The sequence below is a fragment of the Falco rusticolus genome, chromosome 11, assembly GCF_015220075.1.
Source record: "Falco rusticolus isolate bFalRus1 chromosome 11, bFalRus1.pri, whole genome shotgun sequence".
NCBI lineage: Eukaryota > Metazoa > Chordata > Aves > Falconiformes > Falconidae > Falco > Falco rusticolus.
Genome location: NC_051197.1, coordinates 3,058,223 through 3,085,553, shown reverse-complemented (window position 1 = coordinate 3,085,553; position 27,331 = coordinate 3,058,223). Strand labels below are relative to the sequence as shown.

At 46.8% G+C, this 27,331-nt stretch overlaps 1 protein-coding gene across 1 annotated transcript; it reads left to right on the top strand.

Annotated features, from left to right (window-relative positions):
* The first annotated feature begins 683 nt into the window (after positions 1-683).
* Positions 684-26,999, top strand: PGM1 (phosphoglucomutase 1). Its single transcript, XM_037404236.1, has 11 exons — positions 684-1,035; positions 15,490-15,652; positions 15,954-16,100; positions 17,237-17,362; positions 18,376-18,566; positions 19,016-19,170; positions 19,774-19,889; positions 23,034-23,169; positions 24,600-24,783; positions 25,644-25,778; positions 26,736-26,999. Exons 1-11 carry the CDS (start codon positions 790-792, stop codon positions 26,823-26,825), a joined length of 1,689 nt encoding a protein of 562 aa, XP_037260133.1. The 5' UTR covers positions 684-789; the 3' UTR covers positions 26,826-26,999.
* The last annotated feature ends 332 nt before the right edge of the window (positions 27,000-27,331 follow it).

The window sequence follows — 27,331 nt, the reverse complement described above, 5'->3', positions numbered from 1 at the left end:
GTGTCAGGTGGTGAGGTGAGGCCTGGGGTGCCAGAGCCTGCATGTAAGGGCCTGTGGTGACATCCCCATGGTGGCCATAGGGACACGTAGGGGCCGGAGCGCAAGTGTTACGGGTGTGTGAGGGAACTGGGGTTGTTTGGCCTGGAGAAAAGGAGGCTCAGGGAGACATTGTCACTCTCTACAGCTGCATGAAAGGTTGTAGCAAGGTGGGGCTGGTCTCTTCTCCCAGGTGACAAACCATAGGAGGACAGGCAATGGCCTCAAGTTGTGCCAGGGGGGTTTAGTTTGGGTATTAGGAAAAATGTCTTCATGGCAGGGGTAGTAAAGCCCTGGAACAGGCTGCCCAGGGCAGTGGTGGAGTCCCCACGTCCAGATGTGGTGCTTAGGGACATGGCTTAGTGGTGGGCTTGGCAGTGCTGGGTTAATGGTTGATCTCCATGATCTTAAAGGTCTTTTCCAACCTAAGCAAGCGTGTGACCCTGTGGCAGGGGGCTAGGCCCCGGGGGTGCTGGTGCAGCCCCTGCCGGTCGCAGCACCTCGCCTTCCTCTCCCCGCAGAGCCCGGCGCCGGCACCCGCCGAGACCTGCCGGCGCGCAGATCCGCGGCTCGCCAGGAGGGCTGTCGGCCTTCCGCCGCCTCCTTAACGACGGTGCGACACCGGGACCCCCCGGCCCGTCTCCCGGCGCCGGCGGCGCCTTTAAGGGGCGGGAGCGGCGGCGGGGCCGGCCCTAGCCGCGGTTCCCCCCGCCCCGGGCCGCGGCCGCCCGGAACTGGCAGCGGCGGCCGGCCATGGTGCGGATCGCGGCGGTGAAGACCCAGCCGTACGGCGACCAGAAGCCCGGCACCAGCGGGCTGCGCAAGCGGGTGACCGTCTTCCAGAGCAATGCCAACTACACCGAGAACTTCATCCAGAGCATCCTGGCCACCGTGCCGCCGGCCGAGCGGCAAGAGGCCACGCTGGTGGTGGGGGGGGACGGCCGCTTCTACATGAGGGACGCCATCCAGCTCATCGTCCGCATCGCTGCCGCCAACGGGGTAGGGCTCTGCGCTCCCGGCGCTTCCCTGCCCCTCGGCGGGCAGACGGCAGTCCCCCGGGCCGGCCCGGAGGCTGGTCCCGCGGCGGGGGGCGGCGAGCTGGCCGCGGCAGCGGGAAATCGCTGGCGCTTTGCGTGTACGTGGCGTGGAAGCAAATCAGCGAGTGACACATACGCTGGGGAGGCTCAGCGTGGGGACAGCTCGTGTCTCACGCAGTAAAAGTGACCCGGTAGCCTTACCTCCCTGTGGTACGTGCAGGAGCAGTCAGACGCGTGCAAGTGCGGAGGTGGGGAGGAGCGTGCAGTTTTCCTGGTACTGCTTTTTGTTGCTCAGGGCCATGGGTGTGTTTTTTAGCTAACAGCAAAACCAGTGGTGCAACGTGGAGGTGGTGAGGTGTGCAGGGTGGGGAGCAACACAGAATTCCACGATGCTGGACTGCATCTGGCTGCTGGAGACTTCATTCCTGTTGATCCCTCTCTGTTCTGTCACTTGGTCAGCCCAAGAGAAGCCCAGCAGGCACAGCTGATAGGGATAGCTGCACTGAAACTGAATTTGCAGAGGGAGGTTTTTCACTATGGTTGGTCTTTTTCAAATGAGAAACATCCCCGTCTCCTGGGTCACTTGACTCCTTGTCAGCAGCAAACATTCTTCCTCATAGACCAACGAGGAGGGAGTGGGCTGAGGATGTTTGGTGGCTAGGGTTGGACATCAGGGTAAAACCTTAGTTACGTATTTCAGCCTCCCAGTGGCAGTCAGGTGCCTCAGTGCCTTTTAAGTGTCTGGCTTCTTAAGAAACAAAAAAAAACTAATTAGAGATACCTGCTGCCTTATGGCATAAAAAAAGCAAATAACTGTTTCTTTTTAAGCCATGTAGAAATTTGTCTTTTGTGATTTGTGGTAGCTGTTAGCTTTCAGTCTGTGTCCCAGCATCCCTGAGCAGCACCGGCCTTGCTGTGTGCACCTGTGGAAGTGATGGATAGTGCAGCCTACCCTGACGAGAAAAGCGGCAGACACTTGTTTATTTATTTGTTCTAAGAAAGGGTTGGAGTAGAAACATACAGCATTTTTGCCTGACTGCACACACAGACAGCACCTTGGATCCCTATGAATAAGCAGACTGGGAGACTTGTTCTCAGGGATAAAGCCCTAGTTTGTGCAGGTTTTTGGATGTGCACCCCAGGGCATGGTTGGATGTGGCAGCCTTCCAGGCTGAGTTCATCATCAGAACCTCAGCCCTTTCCCAGAAGTAAGCAAGGATGTGAGGGTGATACCATGCTGGGGTCTGATGAGGTGTCTTACTGGGAAGTGGGGTCAAGGGCCAGTTGCTACTTGAATCCTCCACCCTGATTGTGCAGATGCTCACGTACGTGCAGCATTGCAGCACTGAGCTTTCTGCCAGAGTTGCAGAAGCAGGTCCCAAGGGGTGCACTTGCTAACGGGCATTTGACTTGTATTTTGTCCGCGTGAATTCAGAGTGCTAGGATAGAATTGGCTCTAAAGTCAGGAAAATGTTCTAGAAAGGCAAGAAAGGAAACAGGAGGTAGAGGAAGAAAACAGGTGGAAGAATACGTGGATTAAGAACCAAGACACTAGTAGATGAAGTGAGAAGTTTTACTTTAAAATCATTTGTTCTGGATTTTTAATTTGTAAAACAAGATAAAGGCCATGGCCTGAGACAAAATGTTAGACTATTTCAAGCAAAAATTTGGCACTATTACAGCATTACCATTCATCTACTGATGCAGGTTTTTCATAGCCTTATTACAGCAGAACAGAGGTAGTAGTATAGGCTTGCCAGAGTACGGTGGAGTGCCATGGAATTAGCCCATTTTTTCCCCCCAGAGACTCAAAGAGGAGTGGTAGGTCAAAAGCACTGCAAAAATGTAGATGTAAATATCCAATTTAAAAGAGAGGAGGAAAAAGACCTCAAAAGGGGAGCACTGAAGAGCAAAATATCCCCCAAATTCTTTAAGAAATGAATAGCCTGAACAAGTAACCAGAAGGAGGTACAGTGAAGTGATTTGCAGAACACAGGGTCATTGAAAACTTGACATAAAATTGCTGGCCAAGTTTGAGTGGCACTGGCCGGTATAAGACGGTGCAGGTTTTGTGTTGCCAAAGTAAAGAATGGCAAAACCATCAGGTTCCAAGAAATGAGGTGACTAAAAATAGAAAGTTTCTTTAGCAAATGCAAAATGTTAGTTTTTAATAAATTCCTACGTACTTGCTTTCCTATTGGGGAATGGTTAGGGGACACTTGCTTTGTGGTTTTTCTCTGTAATTGCAAGTATTGCTTCTCTGATAGTTACCACACTGTAGTTGAGTAAGAGCCTATGAAAATCGTGTTTCTTCATAATAAATGTGAAGTAACTAGAAGTTGCCTACCCTTCAAAAAGAAGGGTGGACTACTAGTGTTAACTGGTAAGAAAGTGTACTGCAGAACAGGGAACGCTTGTTCCTGGAGGCTGTGGTTTTGTCTGAGTGCTGGGGCTCTTGGAGGGTCTCCTGACTCCAGCAGGCACATCTCAGAGAAAGACAGTATTCTCATGCTGAAAAATACTGAGTAACATAGGGAAAACTCCAGAGGTGGCTGCATTGCCCTGTCTGGACACTGAACAAACAGCACTGTTCTGTCTGTAGGGAAATGGTTGTTACAATGCATGTGAGGAAGGACTGGAATGTAGTTACAGCATGAATGTAGTGGAAGCGAAAACAAGAAGTAAGGAATAAAAGTAGAATGAAGAGAAGTTTGGGCTACAGTATTTTCTAACATGGCTCTTCTGATTGCTTGATTAACAAGGTATGTTATACCAGGCTGTATTCACTGATCCAAAGTCAGCCAGCCAGCCACCTGTACCAAAGCAAGTGCTGGAAAACTGTATTTCTGGTTCCAGGGATTAAGAGGTGATTGGATTAATACTTCAAAATCACTTAGTTTTAAGATCTTGTTGAATGGTCCTCTCAAGCCACAGGAGAAACCTGAGAAACCACAGTTCATGGTTGTTAGCTTTACAAGGAAAGGAGGCTAAAGTGACTTTTAGTTTTGTTTCCATCTGGAGTGGTCAAGTGTAAGTACTTAGTTATATATCAGTTAGCAACAACTCAATTTGTAGTTGCACGATTAAGGAGTGTTCATGCTATTTATGTTTGCTTTTATATAAGTAAACTAAAATAGAGACTGTTAGTTTTGCCATTCTCAGTTGGCATCCAGTGTAGGTTGCCTGCTTTAGGTTGGTCTGTGTGCCAGGTTTTCTTCATGTTATTGACACATAGTTCTGACTCTTAAGCTTTTTTTCATGTAATTAAAAAGCTCCTGTCAGAGTATCATTTGTCAGAGTAGAATGACATAGCTTTATGTCAAAAATAGGCAAAAATCACAGAAATGAAGCTAGAAATCTAGATCTGATCACATAGTTAGCATCAGGTTGATTCATTAATGTTGTCACCTGCTGTTCAACAAATTTTCTGTGCCCCTGGTTCCTTCTTAAATAAACAGATTTCAAAGTGCTGCAAAGTAGCTACATTAAAGCAAATTGCTTGGAGGTGTTTTGAATGCCAGGCAGTGCTTTGCATGTTAAGTACTAGCCTGGTTTTGTTTTGCTGCTGCAGGACAAACAATGCTTTTGTTAGAAATACTGCTCTGTACCCTAGACAGTTTGGTTTCCTGGCTTCAATGCTATTAACCTTTTCCCCCACTCAATTATCCCAAGGAAACCAAGTGTTTAAACTCGATTGCATTGCTCAGCAGCCCTTTATTTGCCACTTTCTACTTTTTGTAGCCCTGCTCCCTTTTTCTTTGTGTTGTTCCGCCATCGCCTCCAGACCAGTTTCCATTCCAGTGGTGCCACTGAGCCCATAATAAGCAGTGTGGTGCAGTGCAAGCTTGGATAGCCATGTTGGGGTCCTGGCTAGAGTGTGCCCGTGTTCCTGGACTCAGCATCCCAGCTGTGGAAGGGTGGGCATAGTGGGACTGGCATGTCTGTGATCTGCTTTGGGCCTACTGATGCGAAGTGTTCATTATTGCTCACCTTTACGTCAGCCTCACTTGTTTTCTTACCTGGTTTTTAAGAAATCTGTAACCGACGTTTGTTGTTGTTCCTGTTTCCACGCAGCACTGTGCAGTCAGCCTTAGCCTTGTCGGTTTACAGACCTTCATCCGTTCAGCAATTGTCATTATCCTGAAGAAGAAATGCTCTCAGTCCTCAGGGTCAGATCTTCCCTTTAAGTAAAAGCAGCTGGTATTAAAAATATCAAACTAAAGTGATGATAAAGGAAGTTGTTCCAAAAAGCAATCCCTGTGTACCAGAATTAGAGGCAGTGACGCTAGGTCCTGCAGGCCATTAGGAAAAACCTCTGGTCTGTCTTGTATTACAGTTTTTCTCAGGAGCCCAAGGAGAAATTGAGACGTGCTATCTGAAGTAAGGAAATAGAGACTGGTTATGCCCTGAGCATTCCCATACAGATATATCCTGGCTTCAGATTATGGCAGGTTTTAGAAGACAACCATGCATGCAGCAGCTCTTACAGCTTGGGGACTGCTTTTACGCTAGCTTAACTTCCTTTTGCTTGTAAAGTTATTTGGCTCATATCAGTTTACAATTGAGGGTTATTAAAGCAGCGGTCAGATTGTCCGGTTTCAGTGCCTTTTTGGAACTCTACAATAATGAAACTCTGGCTCAAAGGAAGAGCTAAGGTGCTTTGCAGTTAATCTCTGCAAATCCAGCAGATGGAGTTGAAATTCATACTAACGGGGATTTAACGGTAATCTCCTGGAACAATGACTCTGCATGACCAGAAACCTTAGCTCCGGTTCTGCTGGTAGGACAGCAGGGTGGAAGTCTAATGCCTTCTCTTTGTGAAGGCAAAGTTTGGGATAGGTGAGCTGGACTGAATAGGTGCTATGGTATTATGCCAAGACTGAGCTGCAGCAGCATCAAGAAATGCGCTATGGTGGGGTTCTCTCACAGCTAGCCAATGTATTGGTTAATGTTTCAAATGATGAACTGGAACATATCTTAGAAAGAAACAGAAATAAGATAGGATATCAGTAAGAGCAAGTGCGTGAAGGATGCATAGGCAGAAGTAATAAAATATGAATGTAGTATGTACATTTATAGTAATTGTGCAGGTTGCAGAGTAACACACTAAGCAGCAGATCTAATGAGCAGACCACAAAGACAGCTGGCAGTACCATCCAGTTATCCAAAAAACCAAATGTTGTTGCTAGATTTTTAAATAAGGTTGTTGTCAGTGAAACCTAGGAAATAGTCTCACCAGGACTGTGATCCTGCTGTGGGGTACTGCCCCTCAGAGAGGGTGCAGTCGTCTTAGGGGAGACTCCAGCAGGAATAACCTGAGTTTGGGCAGGTGGGGTCAATGAGGAAGGAATGAACTTAGTCTGGAGATGGGGAAGCATGCTGGCAGTCTGCGAACGTCTGTGATGATGCTGCAGGGAGGAAGGTAATGAATTGTTCTCTGACCTGCTGGGGATAGGGCAAGAATTAAAATTGCAACAGCAGAGGTTTAGGTTAGGCATTAGAAAGCATTTTGGGAAGCTTAAGGCTAATGAAAGGAGTGTGTTGCCTGGGAAAACCTCTAATGAGAATGGTTTGGGTAGGGTTGACCCTGCCTAGGGCAGGCTCTAGGTGACCTCTGCACAGCCCTTCCAGCCCTCTTTCCTGCTGCTGTACTTAAGCTGCTTTTGACTGCTGGGCCCACAGGCAAAGCTTCTCTAGCACATCCTGGTGAGCTTCTGAGAAAATGCTGGTGTATGTCTCCCGCTCTCCCCTCTGTCTGTGCTGTTCCCCACTACGTGTAGCCACCTCACTAGCACGTATACATACAGCGAGTTACTGGTTTGCTACCAGTCATCAGCTTGGCTCTGTACAGCTCAAATCAGAGCTTCTGTCCCTGATCCTGCAAGGTTTAAGCAGATATGTCACGCTAGCATCTGGCTGAGCCAGCCAGTGCCCTCCCTCTGCTCCACAGCATTGTCGGCATTTTGTAGTTCTGGATTTATTGGGTTCAGTTTAGGAGGACCCAGGGACAAGGGGCTGTCTCTCACTAGGCTGGGGCCAGAAATCCTGGAGCATTCTTGTGTCTGCTTGAGGTAAACCAGCTGGAATCCCTCTTCCATCCCCTGGTGCAGGGGCAGGACAATAAATGCCAGGGCAGTCCAAGGTAACATGCAGATACGGATGTTCTTTGAAGAGCTGACCTTTGAACAGAACGTTTCTCAATCTTGCTTGCTGGTGTGTATTTCTCTCCAGGAAAAGGGTGGATCAGCCTCTGCCTGTGTGACAAACCTGCAGCCCGTCACTCTGTAGCAGCCCTGCAGATGGTGGTTTCATCCCTAGCCCTGCAGAGCCCTTTCTCTGCCACCCCTGTAGCTTGTCTCTTAATTTTAACTGGGGTGCAGTGTAGGTACAGAAAATTGTCTCTTAATTCTGGAGTGACTTCTATGTACGTGGTTGCATGTATATGCACTCGTGCTGTCAAGATGGTGGCAGATCTGTTGCCTCTCTGGAATCTCTACAGCAACTTCAAAACCTAGATTTTTAATTAATTCTTACAGAAACCAAGAGTTCTGCAGTTGAGGCAACACTCAGTGTATGACTAACAGGCTTGCATTTGGTCTGTTTATTTTATGTTGGTGCCATTTGTGTTGGTATTGCCCAACGTCACGCAGCAGTGGCTGCCTGGACCAGAGCTGTGTTCAGGCAGCAAGTGCATGGTTTTGGCAGCTGAGCAGCAGGGTTGTGCAGGGCTCTTGGCACCCTCTTACGGTGAGCGTGCAGGCGGCAGCTCAGGGATTGGAACTGTTCTGTGAGCAGGAGTTAGGGGAATGTGATTTCTGTCTTAAAGGCAAGTCACAAAATAGGTGTAAAATACCTGATTTTACTCCACTTGTTCCCTGAGATTTCATGCTGTGTACCTTTTTTACTAATCACAGAAAAAGAGCATAAAGAGGTAATGCCTACTACCAGCTGTTTGCTGTCAGAAAAATTCCTGCAAAGCTGGAAAAGAAAGATTGCAGCAAAACACAGCTCTACAGCAGGTGCATTGGCTTTATTTGCTCATGGAAGGAAGAGAGAGGAGGGAGAGAGGAATGGGCATAAGCTGAAAGGAGAGGATAAGAAGGGCTGCTGATGGAGGAGAGGGCATCTGGCACCTTGGAGAAGCCTGCCCCAAGGGTGTTTGCAGGGGATGAGAAGAGACAGTTATTGTTCACTCCAAAATACGAGATCGTAGCTCGATCTCGGAGGAAGGCTGTGCTAAGGGTGGGGTAGTGTTGGGGTGTGAAGCCGGGAGAGCCTGGCTGCCTGGTCCCAGGCTTGGGGAAGGCTGCAGACAGCCGCAGGCCTGGGTGGGTGGGATGAGGGAAGATGGCAGAGCTCACGCCGGGGGAGAAGGGATGGCACAGGAGCTGACTGTATCGAGCCAAGGGAGGAGCTGGGTGCTCTGCAAAGTTTTACTGAAGTTTAAGTCCTCTCAGAATAGCCCTGTTTGCCTTTATTATCATTAACCAAAGTCAACAGTTAGTTTCTTGATTTAACTCTGTTCTTGCATGTCTGAAGTGCAAGGGAATTAAAGGGCAGCTAAGCCAGCAGATGTCCCTGCCTGTGGCAGATCAGCTGTTTGGATGGGAAAACACCCTCACCAGCCTCTCACTGCCATGAGGAGTAAGAGACGGAGGAAATAAAGACCAACAGGAAAAATTAAGGAGATTGGGGTTGTTTACTGTGGCAAAGAGAGGGCGCTCAGCATCTGTGTGCTAAGGGATTTTTTTAATGTGTGAGTTGTGTCAGGAAGAGGATTATGATGAATTTGTTTTCTGTCTCAGCTCTGGAGGACTTAACCCACAGCAAAGAAGGTGGACAGCAGACTGTAGGAAAACACTTCTAACTGCATGGCTAATTATGCACTGGCACAGCTTACCTAAAGACAAAGATTTCAAGAACCAAGTTGTATCAGGTTTCTGGAGGATGCCCTAGGCGTATTTGATCCTGCATCAGTTCTAGGGTGGGAGTGGATGACCTGCTGAATTCCTTTCCAGCCTGTAAGTGATCTGTAATGATCACGGTCATCCAAGCAAAGCCCCCAGATGACAGATCAAATGATACTTCCACAGTCTCTTCTCCAGTCCTTAAGGTTGTCAGGATCCACCTTTGGTGAGCATTTTTTCACCTCTGAATCTTTTGGCAACCATATGATCATGAACCTCTGTACTGGTCCTGGCTGGCTAATTACTGGTGATTTAGTTTATCCCAAATAGTGATGCATGTGCTGCAGGAAGGCCCTGGGACCAGGTAGGCTCCCCAAAGGCAGGGTTGGTGTATATGCTATTGTTTACCCTATGCTTTATATGCACTGTTTTAGTGCCTATAGATAGAACGTGTTGCATTTCATGTACATAAGCATGGCACTAATGACCGTCACCTTCCTCCCCAGCTTAATTTAGTTTGATTCCTTTGTTCAGTACATGTGTGCTTAATTACACACACAAATTTCTCACCCTCCATAGGCCTTTTCTCTGCCAGTAAGTCCATGTGCATCTTCTTTGTGTAGCCGCGGGAGCTGGTTAGTGGCCTGTGCCCTCCTCCTGTCACTTAATGCCGCAGCGTTTTCAGGGCAGTAAGTTATCTTGTGGGAGTAAGAAGGGAAGGAGCTTGCTTAGGCCTTTTCCTGCCAGGAGACTTGTCTGGCGTGAGGCTCTTCAGAGCTCATTTTGGGAGCTGGATTTTGTTTTCTGTGCCACTAGAGGGAAACCTCTGCCTTTGCATGAAAATAAAAGGCATCTCAGCTGCCGGATGCTGAAATAGCATGGATGTACAAAACGCAAACCAATTGTTTCTAGCTGCATATCCCAGGCAATCTCACTGTTGATGTACAATATGTGTTGTGCTAGTTCTGTACACATTACTTGTGGTTTGGTGGGGAAAAGAGAGGAATTAAGGAATGAAATTCTGAGCCCATGCTAAATAAGTTGCCTCTGGGGCTGTGAGCTAAGAGATTTCTGGATGGATGAGGCGGCACGGTTTGTGTGCGGTGTGTTTAGGCCGGCGCCCTGCAGCATCCTGGTGTTTACCAAAGCCAGTGCTTGCCCTGTGGGTGAGCCTGGGTAGGGGTGTGTGGGGCAGCAGCCTTTGGGGTCCCGCAGATGGCTCAAATAGCTTTGCTTTCTGAGAGCAAACCTGAATTAAATTCCTTCCCTAGGGAAGCTCACCTGGCTCTTCAGCTCCCTTGGAGGACCCAGGTCAACTTTCATAGATCATCAGGTAGAGCCTTTCTCTCTAAAGTTGTTTTTCTGCCATGAGGTTTCCCCTCAGTCTCATACAGATTACCCAGCTCAACTTTAATGTGCTGATGCATATAACAGGTTCTCTTTACCCCTTGGAATAAAATCTGTCAATTATTGGAGCAATGACAGAATCAGCACCTTCGGAAACAGTCCCGTGAGCATTTTACCTTTGTAAATTGTCACAATTCAGCTGTGTACACATCTCCTTTCCCTCTCTGCTTCTAATAAGGGGACAAACTGAATCGTGATAAAGTGTATGTTCTTTAATTGCTTCAGTAATATCTATAAGTTGTCTCCAGCAGCATGGACAGAGGACTCCGAGTGTTCTTGAAGAGGTTTGGGGGAAACTCTTAATTTCAACGTAGCATTCAAAGTTACCTTTCCCTTATTCAGGAAGATGATGCTTCACAGAAGTTTCTTGGTATCTGTCTCTCTTCTGTATGTGTTTAAGCTGCTCCAAAATGAATAGCTTTATCAGACATTTGGTAATTTTTTTGTGGTTTTTAGTGACTCCAAATGCATACACTTGCCCTTAGTGAGACTTGTGTGGGTATGCAATTGCAACTGTTGGTCTTGTGGCTTTTTAGCTACTCTCGGGTTTTTTCTTAGTCAAACAAAAGTTGACCCACTACTCCCTGTGCATAACGCTCCTGGGTTTGAGAGGGAGACCATGGAGAAGTCAGGTTGTCAGAGCAGGAGCTGTGTGAGCGAACTAGCTAACAGATCTCTTGCCTTCCATTTTAAGAGTGACCTTTAACTCACCAGGCTTTGCAAAATAACTCCAGCGGAGTGCTGCCATGCCCGCTGGAGGCTTACCCCCTGGGGACCTGCCGCCCTGGGGAGCGGCGTGACGGCCGGCCCCGGCCAGTGGCCTGGCACTGCCATGCAGATCTGCTTGGCTGGTGAAACGCTGAGCTCTGCGCCAGGGCAGCCCATCGGCGCATCCGAGCAGAGGGCTGAGCTGCTCGCCACGTCCCCCGGCACCCCTGCCCTGAGGGAGAACCAGATGGATTGACGGTGCTGGGCTCCAGTGGGTGATAGCGCAGAATGGCAAGGAGCTATGCCTGTGGAGAGCAGGAGATGGTAAAGAAGAGAAAAATCCTTTCCCAGCCATTTCAGTGAGGGACAGCAGCGTGGAATTGGATGTTCTCGGTGACATTGATCCTCTACAACAAGTGCAAGAAAACGTCTTCTATTACAGAAACTACCTTCAGCTCAAGGTTCAGGGAGCTATTTTTGGGTGCTCAGCAACTTCACTGAACTTCTGTCTAATAGGTGGGCTATTGCTGGTGTCAGGATTGATTTTTTTTGTATTTTGGCGTAACTTTTTAAATGCATTTATATGAAAAAAGAACATGGAAGATACTCCTCTGCCTGTGCTGACTATGCCAACAGCTCCTTACAATGATCAGAAACCAGGAACCAGTGGACTACGGAAGAAGACCTTTTATTTTGAATCCAAGATGAACTATTTGCAGAATTTTATCCAGAGTATATTTTTTTCCATAGATCTAAGAGATCGACAGGGATCTTCTATGGTAATTGGAGGTGATGGGAGATACCTTAATAAGTCTGCAGTGGAACTGATAGTCCAAATGGCTGCTGCCAATGGGGTTGGTAAACGTTAAATGACTCAATTCCTATAGTTGTGTAGCTGATAAATGCAGAAAACCATAATAAATAAGTCACTATAAGATTTAATTTCCCCAAAGATTTTATTCAACTGCTATAGTTAACTTTTTAATGGAAACTCAGTTTGGTTGCACAGAAATGACTCTTTTTTTTACTTTTAAGTGATGCAGTTGGACAAAAGTATGTGTGAATGCACATGCAGCAAAGAAACAAATACTGCTTGGGTTTTGTGCGCTCTTGTTTTGTGTTTTGACATACGACAAGCTGTTGGCACCTGTGGATTTCATAGTCTGTCCATCAGATCATAAAACCCTGATACTGTTCCGAAGCAAAGTAGCAGGTAAAGCCATAGCTCGCTGCTCAGTGGCAGCTTGGCAGAAACTCTCTGAGCTGCTCGGCAAATGAAAAGGCAAAGCGCGGTTGTTTCTTTCTCAACGGGTACAAGTTGTGGCTATGTGATAAGTACACCAGGAGCCTCTGAAAATCACAATAAGATGGGAGTTAGCAAGTGAGTGGCAACCTTTGCAGTGATCTCTGATTGTGCTGGAAATCTGTTTTGGAAGCAGAACAGAAGGCTTGTCTGTTTGCAGCAGTGCACGGTTTGTGCGCTGTGAGACTCTTGGGCACTGGGGTTTTGTCTGTTTCCTTCTGCTTCTTATGAATAAAAGATTTGGCTGTCTGTCCTGGGTCTTTTAGTGTAGACCAAACTTTACACTGAAAGACAGGTTTTTAGGAATTTGTTTGACAGAAAACCTTATCTGATCACAACAGGGTAATTAGTAATGAATGGGAGAAGAGGAGGAGATAACTTTTTTTTTTCCTTTTTAAAATCAACGTATTTTCCATCTTGGGGAAAAAAAAGTCCTTTGGCATTGAAAATTAATGTGTTCCCCTTAAGTCAGTGTGTGGGCTGAGATGAAGAGCTCAAAAATGTGCACAAAGAGCCAGGCCTGCTGCTTGGACTGTTTGACACTAGGACAGATTTTCTGCTGGTAAAGGTGAGATTAGACTGATCTTCACCAGCTGAGACTTTTCTCATACATTTCTTTTCAGCACTGTGGCCCATGTCTGGCTAAAATCTGGTTTTGCTGCCAGTGTTGACATTTTTCATTGATCATTTTGATATGCTCTGCCTAATATCTGTGATTATCAGCATTGTGCTCATCTTGCTCTATAGACTAGAAGGGATGAGTGCAAGGATGTTTTCAAATATAAAAAAACCATGAGGAGTGCATGTATGTGGTGTTCTTGAGTATGTGAAAATCTCTTTTGTCGGTGTGTGGCAGAGATAGGTACTGTTATCTCTACCAATGTGGGATCAGCGGGATTTCCACATTGCACCAAGCACACTTGCTACGTTGGTAGCATCACACTGCGTGTTTTAAATGATGATTATTTGGTTAAAGGAAATGACCGAGGTAGTTTGTCCCTTTAACGTGGCTTGTATAGACATGTCTCTGTTTGGAGTTGTAACTGTGGCACAGTGTATAGGATTGGTGTGTCTCGGGATGCAGGAAGACTGGAAGGCTGTACTGATGACATGGTACAGCTGTAGACATTGGCTTTCTTGGCATGGAAAACATGTTTTTGGTGTCAAAGCATCAGCCTGCGTTACTGGGGGGAGGAGGGAGGTCGAAGGAGCTCTCCTTCATTGCCTGTGTGCGTTTCATTGGGGTTTTCAGTAAAACCGGGTTGAAGTATTGCCTGGATTGCTTTGAAGTGCTGTAACCCAAACGCTGCTCAGAGTGCATCTGCTTGTGAACAGGTCTGTTTTGAGCATTCTGTGAAAGATATTTCTGCATCGTTATATCCTTTGATTTTTCTCATAAGAAATTCCAGAGAATTAAAAAAGATAAAGTGTAAATTACTCAGCACACTGCTACACGGAGCAGCCTTTTCCAGTGGTTACCACCAAGGATTTAGCATTGGATGGGTGGGGAATGGCAGCTGAAAACCTCTGAAAGCCAAGGAAGACCCCAGATCAGAGAGCAGCTTGTACAAGGACAAGTTTTTCTTCTTTTCCTTCCTCGCTGCAGGAGCTGCAGTGCACATAGAAAAGCTGCAGTTTGGCTGTGCAGGAAGGACGAGTTGGGTAAGGACAACGGATCTGGTGTGTTCACCCAGCTCTCCTGCAGCCACTCTGCGTTTGGGAGGAAAACCCCCTTGTTTTGCCAATCCTCTGCAGCATCCCTTGGGCGGCATGCGAGGCACGGCAGAGCCCTGCTGCAGAGGGGTGTTGCAGCTGAATGTGACCCTTGAAGGGAAGCTGGGAGACAAAAGAGGAAGTTTTAGAGAGGAGCCTCCTGGGCACTACACTAATTCTCAGTGAAGGTGAAGGAGCAAGACTCAGATGCCGGAATAAAACACTAGACAAGGTCTGCTGGCTTGGACTGAGAATGGTGAATAAAGCAAAACCTATGTAGGTTGGGCTGCTTCAGATTAAACATGTGGCATAATAAACGAGTGCAATCAGCCTGGTAGATAGGCGCTGTGAGGGCTGTAATACTGGCTACTATGGCCAGCTGGAAGAAGGGCATTCACTCTGAGTTTATAAACTGCTCTTTCACATTTATGCTTGTTGTTTGCTAGAGCTGCAGTTCTTTTAGCGGCACCTCACTCGCCCAGCTGGTCTGTGACAGCTGTAGCATGTAATAACTGATCAGCAGCGAAGCAGGGGCTTAGCACCAGGCAGTGCTGCAGGAGAGGAATCACAGTCATCCAGTGCCCTTGGCTTAGCACCCAATGTGGACCTTCAGTCTGGGAACGCTGCCTTTTGTTTTCTGGTTTGTGTTTGAATGGAATTCTTCCTCTTTTCTCGGTTGTATACAGGGTCTAATCTCCTCGGTTGATGGAGAGTGGTCTGGTATGTTTTTAAATCTCCGTCACCTCATTTTGGGGGCTATGGTAAAGAGCATGTTCTTCCAGAAAAATATTCATCTTCTGTTTTATTACATGAACTCCAGCAACTGGATCCTGCTTACCTTGTATTGCTTAGCGCATTGGTCTGGGTTTAATCTCGGTGATATTACTAAATTTATGGGAAGGAGGTGTGTTAGCCGCTGCGAGTAAGAGAATCTGCAGCTGGTCCCGTGGGAGTAGTGATGATCATCGATTTTTATTTTCTTTTAGCTTCTCTCAGTCCCATTGTGTCTTCTGAAAGTAAAGTTTGAGACCATAGCCAACGGGGCTTGTTGGTTTGTTTTTTTTATTGTTGTTGTTGTTTAGGTGCCTCTGGAAGGGTCAGCTCTTCAGTGCAAGCTGCCGTGTCCAGTTGAGCTGCAGCATTCATAAAGGAAAATGCTAACAGGGCACCACAGAGCAGGGTCAGACGTTCACTGTGCAGAGAACTCTGGCAGCCTCCCAGGAACAAGGGAGTTTGCTTGCAGAGAAGCAGCACCTCTGCCGTGAGCACGTTTCCTGGGCGCTCCAGTTTACCTGTCGCCAGCGTTTGGGGGTTTGGTGGTGTTGCTGGTTTTAGGATTTGGGACTCACAGGAGTTTGGTTTGCTCTTTAATTTTCAGATTGGCCGCTTGGTCATTGGGCAGAATGGCATTCTGTCCACCCCTGCGGTGTCCTGCATCATCAGGAAAATCAAAGCCATTGGTGGAATCATTCTGACAGCCAGCCACAACCCCGGTGGGCCCAGTGGAGATTTTGGCATTAAATTCAATATTGCCAATGGAGGTAAGGTCGCTTGGTTTGTTTTGATTTACTTTGTTTCTGTTTGACTGTTTCTTGTGTTGACCCTGAGGAACCTAATTTAACTGTCTTTAACATCACAGAGATTCAGTGCCCTAAGCAGTGGGCTTCCCTAAATGGAGCAAGTGACTGATCTGCTCCCCTCGTACCCTGATATTCCTGTCCTCGGGAGGTATTCCCAGCCCCAGGTCTTTTGCTGTACTTCTGAAGTATACTCCTTTCGCAGGCTGATTCTTTAATGCCTTCCCCCATTTATGGCATAAAATATGCCCATTTTATCTTGCAGGCCCTGCTCCTGAAGGTATCACAGATAAAATTTTCCAAATCAGCAAGAAAATTGAGGAGTATGCAATCTGCCCAGATCTCCACGTGGACCTGAGCACCATTGGGAAACAGCAGTTCGACTTGGAGAACAAATTTAAACCATTTACAGGTAAACAACTGTTCTTCTTGGGAAGTTTCCTTTTGGGTAGAGTTAGCCCATAAACAGGCAAAGACATCTGGTGCTTCTGAAGGACAGACGAGGCCATTCTGACCTCTCCTCACCTGTCGGAGAACCCAAGCAAGGACATTGCTCCTGGTCACGCGGGTGGCATCCTGGCTTTTTTTTTGGCCTGCATCGCATGTTTTATAGACACTTTAATTATATCATTGTTTCTGTCCTATGAAAGGTGGTTGTTACGAAATGGATAGGTAAATCTGATCCATCAAACTTCACTAAAATTAGAGACTTTGTCTGTAAGGCTACCATTAACATGTACTTGCAAAACAGACAACTCTGCAGTTAAAGTGCCTTTTCCTGGTTTAAAAACTATAGTGTTAGTGTTTAATCTTTGATTTTTTTTTCCCCATGGTTTCACATATAAAAGCTGCCTCTGTGAGTAGGAAAGCCATGTCACACGTGACTTCTGTCAGTCAGCAGTGAAAGATGAAAATGCATTAAAAGAAGACTTGAAAAACGCTTACTGTGCGTATTTTTTACCATCTCCTGGTGACTTATGCTTATAATTAAAACAACAATAAATCAAAGATCATAAAAGTTGGTGTTTCTCAGTCCCCATTTCTGTATAGTGGAATTTTTATGTTAATGGGGTTTTCAGGGCTCTAACTTTATATTGCCTGTTAGTTGCAAAGGTGCAACTTTTTCAGACTATTAGGTGCACAGTTCCCATCGACTTTGGTGGAAATTGGAGATCAGTTTTTGTATGTATGTATATTACTTTTTTCCCCTTTTCCTTTAATCTCCACTCTCCCAGTAAGTGGAGTGGGACTGAGCCCTCTTGAAAGGAGTCCAGGAAGCCATAGCAGTGATTGTCTTAAGGGTTTTGTTGGTCTGTTTGGTCTGTAACCTGGTTAGCCGTGACAGCCCGTAATTAAATTCTTAATATAGGACCATTACTGTTGTCCTTGTGAAATGATTCTATGGGATGTTCAAAGGCTCTGTGCTGAGCCCTGGCCCTTTGCACTAGGGACTGTCAGCACTGTGCCATGTGTAGCAAAATTACATTTCTGCAAAGATTTCAGACTGTGAGAGCTGGTCTCTATTTACTTTTTTTTTTTTTTTCCCAGTGGAAATTGTGGACTCGGTAGAAGCTTATGCAAATATGCTCAGGAACATCTTTGACTTCAATGCATTAAAGGAACTGCTTTCAGGGAAAAACCACCTCAAGATTCGCATAGACGCTATGCATGGAGGTATGGCTGGGCTTAGGTTTGGGACATTGTGGGTGGCTGGGTGTCCTTGGGGCTTTGCCACCTACTTCAGAGGGAAAGCTTTTTTTCTGGAATTCCTATACAACACCTCTAAATTTGGGTTTTGTTTTGTAACATCCTGCATTTTGCAGGCAAAGTTTTTATGGCTTTACATTATTTTCTTTTTTCAAATGTTTGATCTCAGGAGTTGACCTAGGGCAGAAATATCAGTGGGGTTTTGGGGGGATGCTGTGTGGCTCACACACGTCAATCCATGGTTGAGAGGCAGAGCCGGTTAGCACTGATGGTGTGGTCAGAGCTGCCCTGGTAGACTTAATATCAGTGTCCCATGGAGGTCACAGCAGTTAGGCAAATATCTGCCCATAGAAATTTCAGTACAAAAATGGGGCTGTTGGACTGTTTTATATAAATTAACATACAAGCCAAGCTTGTGAGTCTCTTTACCATAGACATTTTTAGGAGCACCCTAGCTTTCTTACCATCTTGTTTCTCTTGTCTCCAGACCATTCCCATTCCTATGCTCACTTACTTTTTTTTTATTGTCTACATCATTAGTGTTTGAGAGCAGTAAATCCTGTTGTACTGCTGGATATCTGTGAATCACACATGTATTTTGTTCTGTTATATGGGGCTGTCATACTCACACCTCTGTGCACCTGGGGCATAAGCCCTTCACAGTGGGATCCTGGCTCATGCGCTGAGCCCCTGGCATAGGCTTATCCTCACTTCTAAACCCGTGAGTGGTTTCAGTTATTTAGTGGGACAGCCCCTCAGCTGAAGAGCTTGCTTTGGCAGGAACTTGTGTGTCTGGATAAGAGCAAGCTTAAGCACACCTTTGTGCTGCTTGAGGCTTTTGATGTGAGCACTTGTGCTTTAGTACAATAAACCACATAAACTGGCCCAAACCCAGAAGACCAGAGGCCTGGCTGGTTATGTGGCTGGTGCAGAGCTGACTGAGGGCAGAGCTGACTCATTTCCATGTTTTGCCGTGATAGTTGTGGGCCCTTATGTAAAAAAGATCCTGTGTGAGGAGCTTGGAGCCCCAGCAAATTCAGCTGTGAACTGCACCCCGCTGGAGGACTTTGGTGGCCACCATCCCGACCCCAACTTAACCTACGCTGCTGACCTGGTCCAGACCATGAAAACAGGAGAGTATGACTTTGGAGCTGCCTTTGATGGAGACGGGGTAAGTGGGCTCTTCTGTATTCACCTTTTTTGCCCCTTGGTCAGCTGTGGGGGAGTGACTGCTCAGCTGCTTTTAAGCAGAGGAGGATGGAGGTTGAAGACCTATTTTATTTTTTCACCCCCTCCCTCTCCCCCTTCTGTAACTGTGAATGGAAATGAACCACTTGCTGCAGTTTGCCACTGTGGCAATAGTTGGCTACTGTGTTAATAATGCAGTCCAAACTGTATTTAAATAGTTTTAAAGGCTGTGAGAAATCAGCAGGAAGGTGCAATGCTATACAGGTGTTGCTATTTAACTTTCTCAAACTCTGTATTTATTTCAGTGCAGTCAAAAAATCGCTGTGAGTTGTTGGGTTTATAGGCTGCGCCTGCCAAGTAGAACAACTTCTGCCACTGCAGCCTCTCTGTGCTAAGTGGGGATGAGAGCTGTTTCTCTCTTGTCTTCACCAGGATCGCAACATGATTCTTGGGAAACACGGCTTCTTTGTGAACCCCTCCGACTCTGTTGCTGTCATCGCTGCCAATATTTTCAGTATCCCTTATTTCCAGCAGACCGGCGTCCGTGGCTTTGCCCGGAGCATGCCCACCAGCGGGGCTCTCGATAGGTAGCACTACTTCTGTGTGTGGTGGGAGAGGGGAGGGGAGCCCTGCGAGGAGGGGTCTGTCCCTTTTTTGTGGTTTAACACATGTCTGTGGCGGGGAGTGAGTGCATGGTCCCCCTGAAGGGTGAAGCGGTGCCAGGGCTGCTGCGGGCTGGCTGCCAGGGGAGGCAGTGAAGTTTAATGAATTAAATCCTGTTTGGGGACATGGCAGAGCTGGGCTCTGCTCTTGGCTCTTTCTCTTTGCTACAGCTAAGCCCAAACAAATGATCCTCCCCACCTTTTTATTTATTTTGTTTATTTGAGAGTGATACTTTCTTTGTTAAATGCTTTGAGATCTACAACTTAAATCACGTTAGGAAAGCTATGTGTTTTATATCTATCCTTCAGTTGCGCATCCCACCCATTTCCCAAATGTTACACTGGGATAAAATAAGAGGATTGCTGCACAAAGAATTGTTGGTTGTAAAAAACCAGAACAGTGGCATGACCTGTCTTCAGTGTTACCCCAAAGGAGATGCTTGGTGGCCACTGAAGCTCCTACTGCAGCATTTCACATGGGAGCGCTGAGTCCGGCTGTGACGTGACTTAGCCTTCTTACCTTTGAAGGGTGGCCCATGCTACAAAGATCGCTTTGTATGAAACTCCAACTGGCTGGAAGTTCTTTGGAAACTTGATGGATGCAAACAAACTGTCTCTGTGTGGAGAGGAAAGCTTTGGTACTGGTAAGTCAGTGTTCCTGATTTCACCAATGATGGTATTATTCCTTCTCTTAGTTCTTTATTGCGCTGGGTAGCTTGGGATTTCTCTTTCATGTGTAGTTTTTAATGCTTCTAAAATAGTAAAACAAAAGCTTGCAAGAATCACTGGTAGAAACGAACACAATGCTGAAAGTTTTGTCAGGCAAGAGCTAGTCCTCCTTTTGGCTATTTAGGAAGGCATATGCAGATATGCAGGAAGTTTAAGGGCCTCTTTACTAGCCCGGTCATTGCGTCTATGGGGATTAAGTGCAATGTTAAATGTATTTTTCAACTCTTGGTGGCCAGGAAAACCTTCTAAATGTTTTCATTTCTGGAAGAAATATGGTTTGAAGCATGCAGTTTTATTAGGGAAGGTTTCAGGTCACTATTAAATCTCTGAGCTTAATAGGGCCCTCATTTTCCTCTTCTAAAAACAAGGTATGATTTATAAAGTTTAAATTAACACTTGCCTTTGAACAGTCTAAGCAAGTTATTAAGTTACCGAGAAACAAAGTGAACATCTTAAGGAATTTACTAGGGGTGTGCACGTGACACAAAACTATTATTTGTGCAGGGAAGTTAAAGCGAGCAAATTTTGCTCTGCATCGGAGTGGCGTGCTCAAAATGCGCCGTGTTCCTGGGAGGCCTCGGCAGTTTCTGAGTTTTCCCGTGGCACCTACCACATGGTTTTAACATCCTGACTCTGGAAATGAGACCTTCCCTGCATGCAGGAGGTCAGCACCTAATTCATGCGCAAAGGCTGCGTTTTATCTGGTCTGAGTTCTCCCTGAGATACTGTTTTCCCTATTTTCTGAAAGATCTTTGAAGACCAGAGGCAGCTGGTAGGATATGCGAGGCACAGGGCCTTGGGAGAATTTAGGTTGGATGATTCCAAGCTCGAACCTTAAGTGTTTTTGTTCCCCGTGTTTCAGAAAAACATTTTAGGCTGTGCATGGATGTCCCACAGAGCAGGGATGGTCTTAAATCCCCAAATGCCTGAAATTAAGTGCTTTGTAGAACTGGGGTGCACAACTTGACATAAAATAATTACCCCATCTTTTCTGTAGCTGAGGAAATGGGGTCACAGACTCTGGCTGAAAGCAGTTTGCTGTGGGGCTGAAGCAGTCTTCAGTATTTTAGCAATCGAATGCTATTCTGATACACAGGGTTTGGCCTCAGGTTAGAAGGAAGGGAGAATTTCAGAAAATGTATCTCTGTAGAGAAATCTTGAAGTAAATCATGAGTAAAGAAAGATTTTGGAGTTTTGCCCTGGGTGATTTTCAGCATGCATTAAGTTCATATTCTGGACTTCAGTTAATGAGAGGGCACTGGCATTTCAGTAAATAAATAAAAACAAAAAGCAGCAAATGATTCATGGAGCTGCTGATAGGAGATGGTCTCTAACGAGCAGCTCTCTTAAAATTGTTTCCATCCTCTGTTGTATGAGCAATGAACTCACAGTTTCTTTCCGTCCTCCAATAGGTAGGTGACTCTGCATTACAAATCAAAGCGAATGATTCCATTTGCAGCCGGGGCCGAGAGAGAGGTTTGAGATTTTGGCCATGCAGTGGCCAGGAACTGAAGCAGTTTTTTGTGGGGGGACAGATTAAGGAGTATTGGGCTCCCCCTGCAATTCAAAGGGGGGTTGTCCATCTGGCAAATGCACTTTAAGGAATGAAAAGGGGTGAGGAAGGTTGTTTGATAGTAAGTTAATGAGGAGTTGTTTGGAGCCGGACAGAATGTGAGTGCTGAAGGGGAGAGAGGTGAAGGAGCAGCCAAATAGACCCAGTAAAAATTGAAACAAACTGTGACCCAGTGGGACTGGAGTCCAGGAGCAATTAGAGTAATGTGACATGACAGAATTCCTGCTTGCTTTCTTGGGTATTTTATTCCAGCAATAAGTTGATACATCACATGGGACTTCTGTTTATTTAGCATTCCTCTCCATCACCTCTGTGCAGCTCTCTCCGCTGTAAAGGACCGTGAGGGTAATTTATGGCTGCGTCCACAATAGTGGGATTTGTGTAAAGCGCCACGTAACCTGTGCCCCAGCCCCCAGCCCTTTTCCCCAGATGATTGCCCACTCTGGTAATTCTTGAGAGAGTAAAGTGGCAGCTCTGGAGCGCTCTCTGCATTAGCAGGCATGCTCTGGCTCCTTGGGATTTCGCTAATACCTGTTTGGAAGTTTTCCAGAGCTCAGAGGATAGAACTCAGGAGTTGTGCATCTGTGGGGCACAACTCCGAACTCGTAAGAAGCCTGGAATCAGAGTTGGATGTATTCTGGGCTGCCATTCGATCCCTCATTTAATTTAGGTGTTCAGGGTGCCGTCTAAGTTGCGACACCCTCTCGGGTTTCCCGAGGGCCTGGGTGCTGCGCAGTCCCTGCCCCACCGCCGTCAATCCCTGTCCGCTGTGTTCCCAGGGCAAGGCTGGGCAGGCTCTGACCGCTTCCTACTCTCTGTGTCACGCACGCTGTGGAGGAGCCCCCTGCTAGCCGAAACAGGGTCTTTCAGTGCCCGGCGCGTGGGAGTGAGAGCAGGCGCGAGGCTCTCTGCCGGTGTCCACGCGTGAATGGGGTCTCTCCTTGCGCAGCCGTTTGCCAGCCCCGGTGGCTGGTGCTGCCTGACGGGCTGCTCTGCTCTCCGTTGTGGGGTAATTTCAGAGTCATTAGGGTTTGGCTTCCTCAGCGAGGGCTGACATTTTTCTTGGTGCTCAGCCAGAGTATGTGCTGATCAGAATATGCTGATTTGGCAGACGGTACGTGACAGCTGCCTGAAGAGGTTGATGTTAGTCCTTCCCAAGCTGTTCCTTTGCATTTGCCTTTTTTTGATGACCTTTTTAGTGTGCATTCCCCATTACTTCCTCGGAAACAGAATTAAGGATCTGTGAACAATGAGAGTGTGTGTGTGTGTTAAAAGGAGCCGAATGTTTTATTTGGGCTACAGCTAAAAGCAGATGATGTCTTGAACCGTTTTAACAATACAGCAGGGATGGAGCTTATGAAATGTCTTCCGTTTGTGAGTTTGTACGACTGCCAGTTGAATGGAGGAGAGAAGACAAGGTAGGGCCGTAGCACAGGCTCTCGTGTGAAAGAGGGTGAGAATGTGTTTCTGCTGTGGCTCTCTGCAGGCTCTGACCATATCCGTGAGAAGGATGGGCTGTGGGCTGTCCTGGCTTGGCTGTCCATCCTAGCCACCCGCAAGCAGAGTGTGGAGGACATCATGAAGGATCACTGGCAGAAATACGGCAGGAACTTCTTCACCAGGTGGGGAGAGCGCTCCTGACGCCTTTACGCTTACCTCTGTCCTGTGTCCCACCCTCTAAGGTCGGAGCCCCAGGCACCAATGGCACCAGCAGGTGCTACCGCAGGGCTGGTCCTGCCTTGTTACACTTGCAACACTGTCCTGTTGCAGTAATTTAAACACCCCTGAGCAGTTTGCTGCAGTCTGCAACATACCTGGGTTAAATAAAACAGGGGGCGTTCACCTTAACCTTCCATGATGTCCAGTTTAAGATTTGTTACTCCAAACATGAATCTAGTAAGTATCAAAGTCAGCAAAGGCTGTACACGTTATATATGCAAGGTATCTTTTTTTTTTTTTCTTTTAACGGAGACTTTTTTTCCCTGCGAGAGGCTATTTTGCCATCGGAACAGTATGTCTCTTGAGACCACAAATCACAAGTTAGTTTGCATTATCTGCAGTGATAGCAGTGTCTCACTGAACTGATGCCCAGCTCCTAGGCTGTTACTCACCTGGTTGACTTTCTGTCCGGTCCCAAAATACTCTTAATATGAACTGTGGTAGACACGGAAGATGAAAAGGGAAGGAGTGAGAACCAACCTGCACATAACCAGAGGTGGAAACGCTGTCTGGAGGGAAAGCATTAGGTAGAAATCTTTCAGCTTGGAAGACCTATGTGACAATTCTGTCTCAGATTGCCAAATGAAAGAGCTTGCCTTCTCCTTCCGCCCACCTCCTTGCCAGCCAGCGTACATCTGAGCCATTTAAATCTGTGGAAAAAATGCCAAAGTCTAGAATAAAAAGTCAGTCTTTTAGCACCAGAGGTATGTCTGCATAGCGAGGTAAGTGCAGTGGTAGGCAGGTTAGCAAGCCTGTGCGTGCTTCATCTAGCCAGCCGGGCAAATGAAAGCGGTGCAAATCACACTGGCAATCAGAGCACAAAGTCTCAGATGCTGATGTGTGCTTCAGCCACTCTGCTGCCTCTCTTACCTGGTGAATGAGATCAAAGCTGGCACTGGTATGTTATCATGGGCTGCAATCACACCCCCATTTTGCTGTGGGGATGCACATGAGGATGTTCAGGCAAACTGTTATCGTGAGCAACCTGTTGAGATCCTATCGGCAGAATTAGAATAAATTATTTGCAGTCAGCGTTGTTGGAGTCCAGCCCTCTGTCTTCGATCTGTCTGGTGCACAACAGCACAACTTGTGCTTTCATCTCTCCTGACGCCACATGCCTGTGGTACAGTTACAGTGTCTCCCATGAATTTGCGTTGGATTGTAGCTATATTGCTGCACACAGATTCTCCTCTCTTTCCTTACCGTTGTCCCCTCCAGTAAGGGGGTAGAGAACATCTATAAGGCAAACCACAGTGTTTCAGCAAGGGCATCACAAAACATTGCTACTTCTTACAGCCTCCCCTAATCTTTGTTTTGTGGTGACTGGTTGTAGATACGACTACGAAGAGGTGGATGCAGACGCAGCTAACAAAATGATGAAGGATTTGGAGACAGTGATGTTTGACCGTTCCTTTGTGGGGAAGCAGCTATCGTGTGGTGACAAAGTCTACACGGTTGAGAAAGCTGATAATTTTGAGTACAGTGATCCTGTGGATGGAAGCATCTCCAGAAACCAGGTGGGCATAGCCTCACCTGGGCTGAGCGTGACCTCGGAGGGGTGGTGCGCTCTGTATTTTGGGCTTAGTCCTTGTCTGTTGCGTTTGTACCTGCTTTAAAGTCAAACATTGCATTTGTCCCTTGGAAAATTTTTTCTGCCCTGTGTTTGCTGGTGGGATCCTGCCCTGTGTGAGACAAATTGCTGCCTTGGAGAGGCACTAGAGCAGCAGGCTGCTGCGAGAGAATCCTCCCTAGATGCCTTTGTCCCTGAGCTGATGGCACTCCTCATGTCCTTGCCCCTAAGAGGGCAGGTGGTAGTGCAGGGTGGCTGTAATGAGGGATTGAGTTCCGGGCTCCAGAAGTCACAGAGGTATTAAACACATGTGATATGAGTGACCTGTCACCAGAGATTACTGAAATAAAAATGATGGATTGGTTTAACAGCTCAATGTGGAAGCATAGTAAGGGGGAGGAATAATGGAGAAATCCTGCAGGAATTATTGCCTTGCCTGTAGGACGACAGGAGCATTTTCTTTACGTCCTGTTTTTGTGGAAGAGCAGTGGGTTGGTAATGCTGTGTCTGACAGGGGATCAGTCCCTGGCTCTTGTTTCCAAGCAAGTGTTGGGGGGATGGACCTTACAGCAGTAACGCTCTTTGTGTTCAGGAACTCTAGCGAGTTCTCCAGAGTTAGGTTAGGAGGGACACTCACACCCCTGGGAGAGGGGAGAGGATAAGAGAGGAGCCTTCTGTGGCTCCCTGAAGAGGAGGAGCTCAGGGATCATGCGGGTCAGGCATAGCCACACTGGGTTGCATGGAAAATACCTCGGGTACCCAAGAGGCGCGTTGCTGAGCGGCTCTTCTCCCCTTCTGTCGTACCAGGGCCTGCGGCTCATCTTCTCCGACGGCTCCCGTATCATCTTCAGACTAAGCGGTACTGGCAGTGCTGGAGCAACCGTGCGGCTGTACATCGACAGCTATGAGAAGGATGCTCAGAAGATACATGAAGACCCACAGGTAAGTGTTGCATCTCAGTCACCGGCACCGCTGGCTCCCACCCTTCCTAAAAAGCTTAAATCTTTGCTTAGTGTTGCTTTCTGTAGAGCTATGTGGAGGTGCTAGGTATTTTGGAAGCAAGAGCTTTGGTAGCTTTAATCCCAGTATAAATAGATGTATTAAAAAAACCAGCTCTGTGTGTAGCAAGTGTTACTTGTTCAGAATTGCTCACAGCTGCTTCTGCAGTAACAGATTTGTTTTCCTGTTTGTTTATCGTACATCTGTGGCTGGTTGCAGGTGTGGAAGGGCACTGTTTCAGTCCTGAACTGGCCTTCTGGTTGAAATGGTGCATCGCTAGGGATAAAATGAGCTCTTTCCTGTACTGAGTGTGGGAAATACTTGTTTGAAACAAACAAACGGGGGTAAAAGGATGCAGTGGTATTTAAGATGACACTGACCTGTTTTGTGCTAAGTTTAATGCGCATTCTTTACATCATTTAAAAATGCTGTTTACCTTTCTTGTAGGCATGGGAGGAAAAGAATTCTCATTTTATATTCTCCAGCGAATAGTCTTTGAGCTTTTTTGCATAACGTACTGTGCCATTATTGACAAAAGGACTAAAAAACCCCACTTTCTGAGAAGCACAAACTAAACCTAGGGTTTAAATATCCTGTGCTGATGGTGCAAAGTTTGGAGTATGGGACAATGAGGGTAGTAGCAGCAATGCTGGAGCTGCACTCGGGTTTTTTCTCTGAACCTGCATGCGGTCGTAACACTGAGTCCCTCGCTGCGCCGTTCCTCTCGCTGGTCTCACCGCTCGTGCTGTGAACCTGGAGCGGTCCTTGGGTCAGTATTGCCGAGCTTTGCGTGTCCCAGGCCGACACCAGCTGCCTGCGAGGGAAGGGTGGATGTGACGTGTGTAGGCTGCGCCTGCCGCTCTCCTCCGCGGTTCTGAGCCATCTCTTTCCTTTCTGCAGGTCATGTTGGCACCTCTCATTTCTATTGCACTGAAACTTTCACAGCTTCATGAAAGAACCGGCCGCACCGGTCCGACCGTCATAACCTAAAGCCTTGGTCAGACATCATGCTGGAGTGCACACAGGCCGACTTCCTTCACTCGGTTGCCCCTTTTATTGTCAACTCTGTCACTAAAAGAGGAATATTAGTTTTATCTCTGTATTTAAGAACACTATTGAACTCCTAAGGATAGACAATAAAACCCAGCCCCTGTCAACACTGTGTGTGCACATTGCTGTGCTGCTTTTCTGCGTCACACAGCGCTGCTGGCGATTTGTGTATGGTGCTCATTAGCACAGCCTTTTGGTTTAGCATATATACTCTTTTTTTTTTTTTTTGTGCTTAAACAAAAGGCTCTAGAAATAACGGAGAGACTAAATTCTTTGATAATACAGAGGCTTTTTTTGATCTTGGAAACTTTCCTGGAAAAGAAGCACAAATACTTTATCCTTGTTAATACAGTCTTTTAAATGTGATGTCTCTGAATAAGCAATGGCTGTGTATTAAGGCTGAGTGGTTTTGCTTAGGTGGATTTTTCCCTTTCAAAACCAAGTTA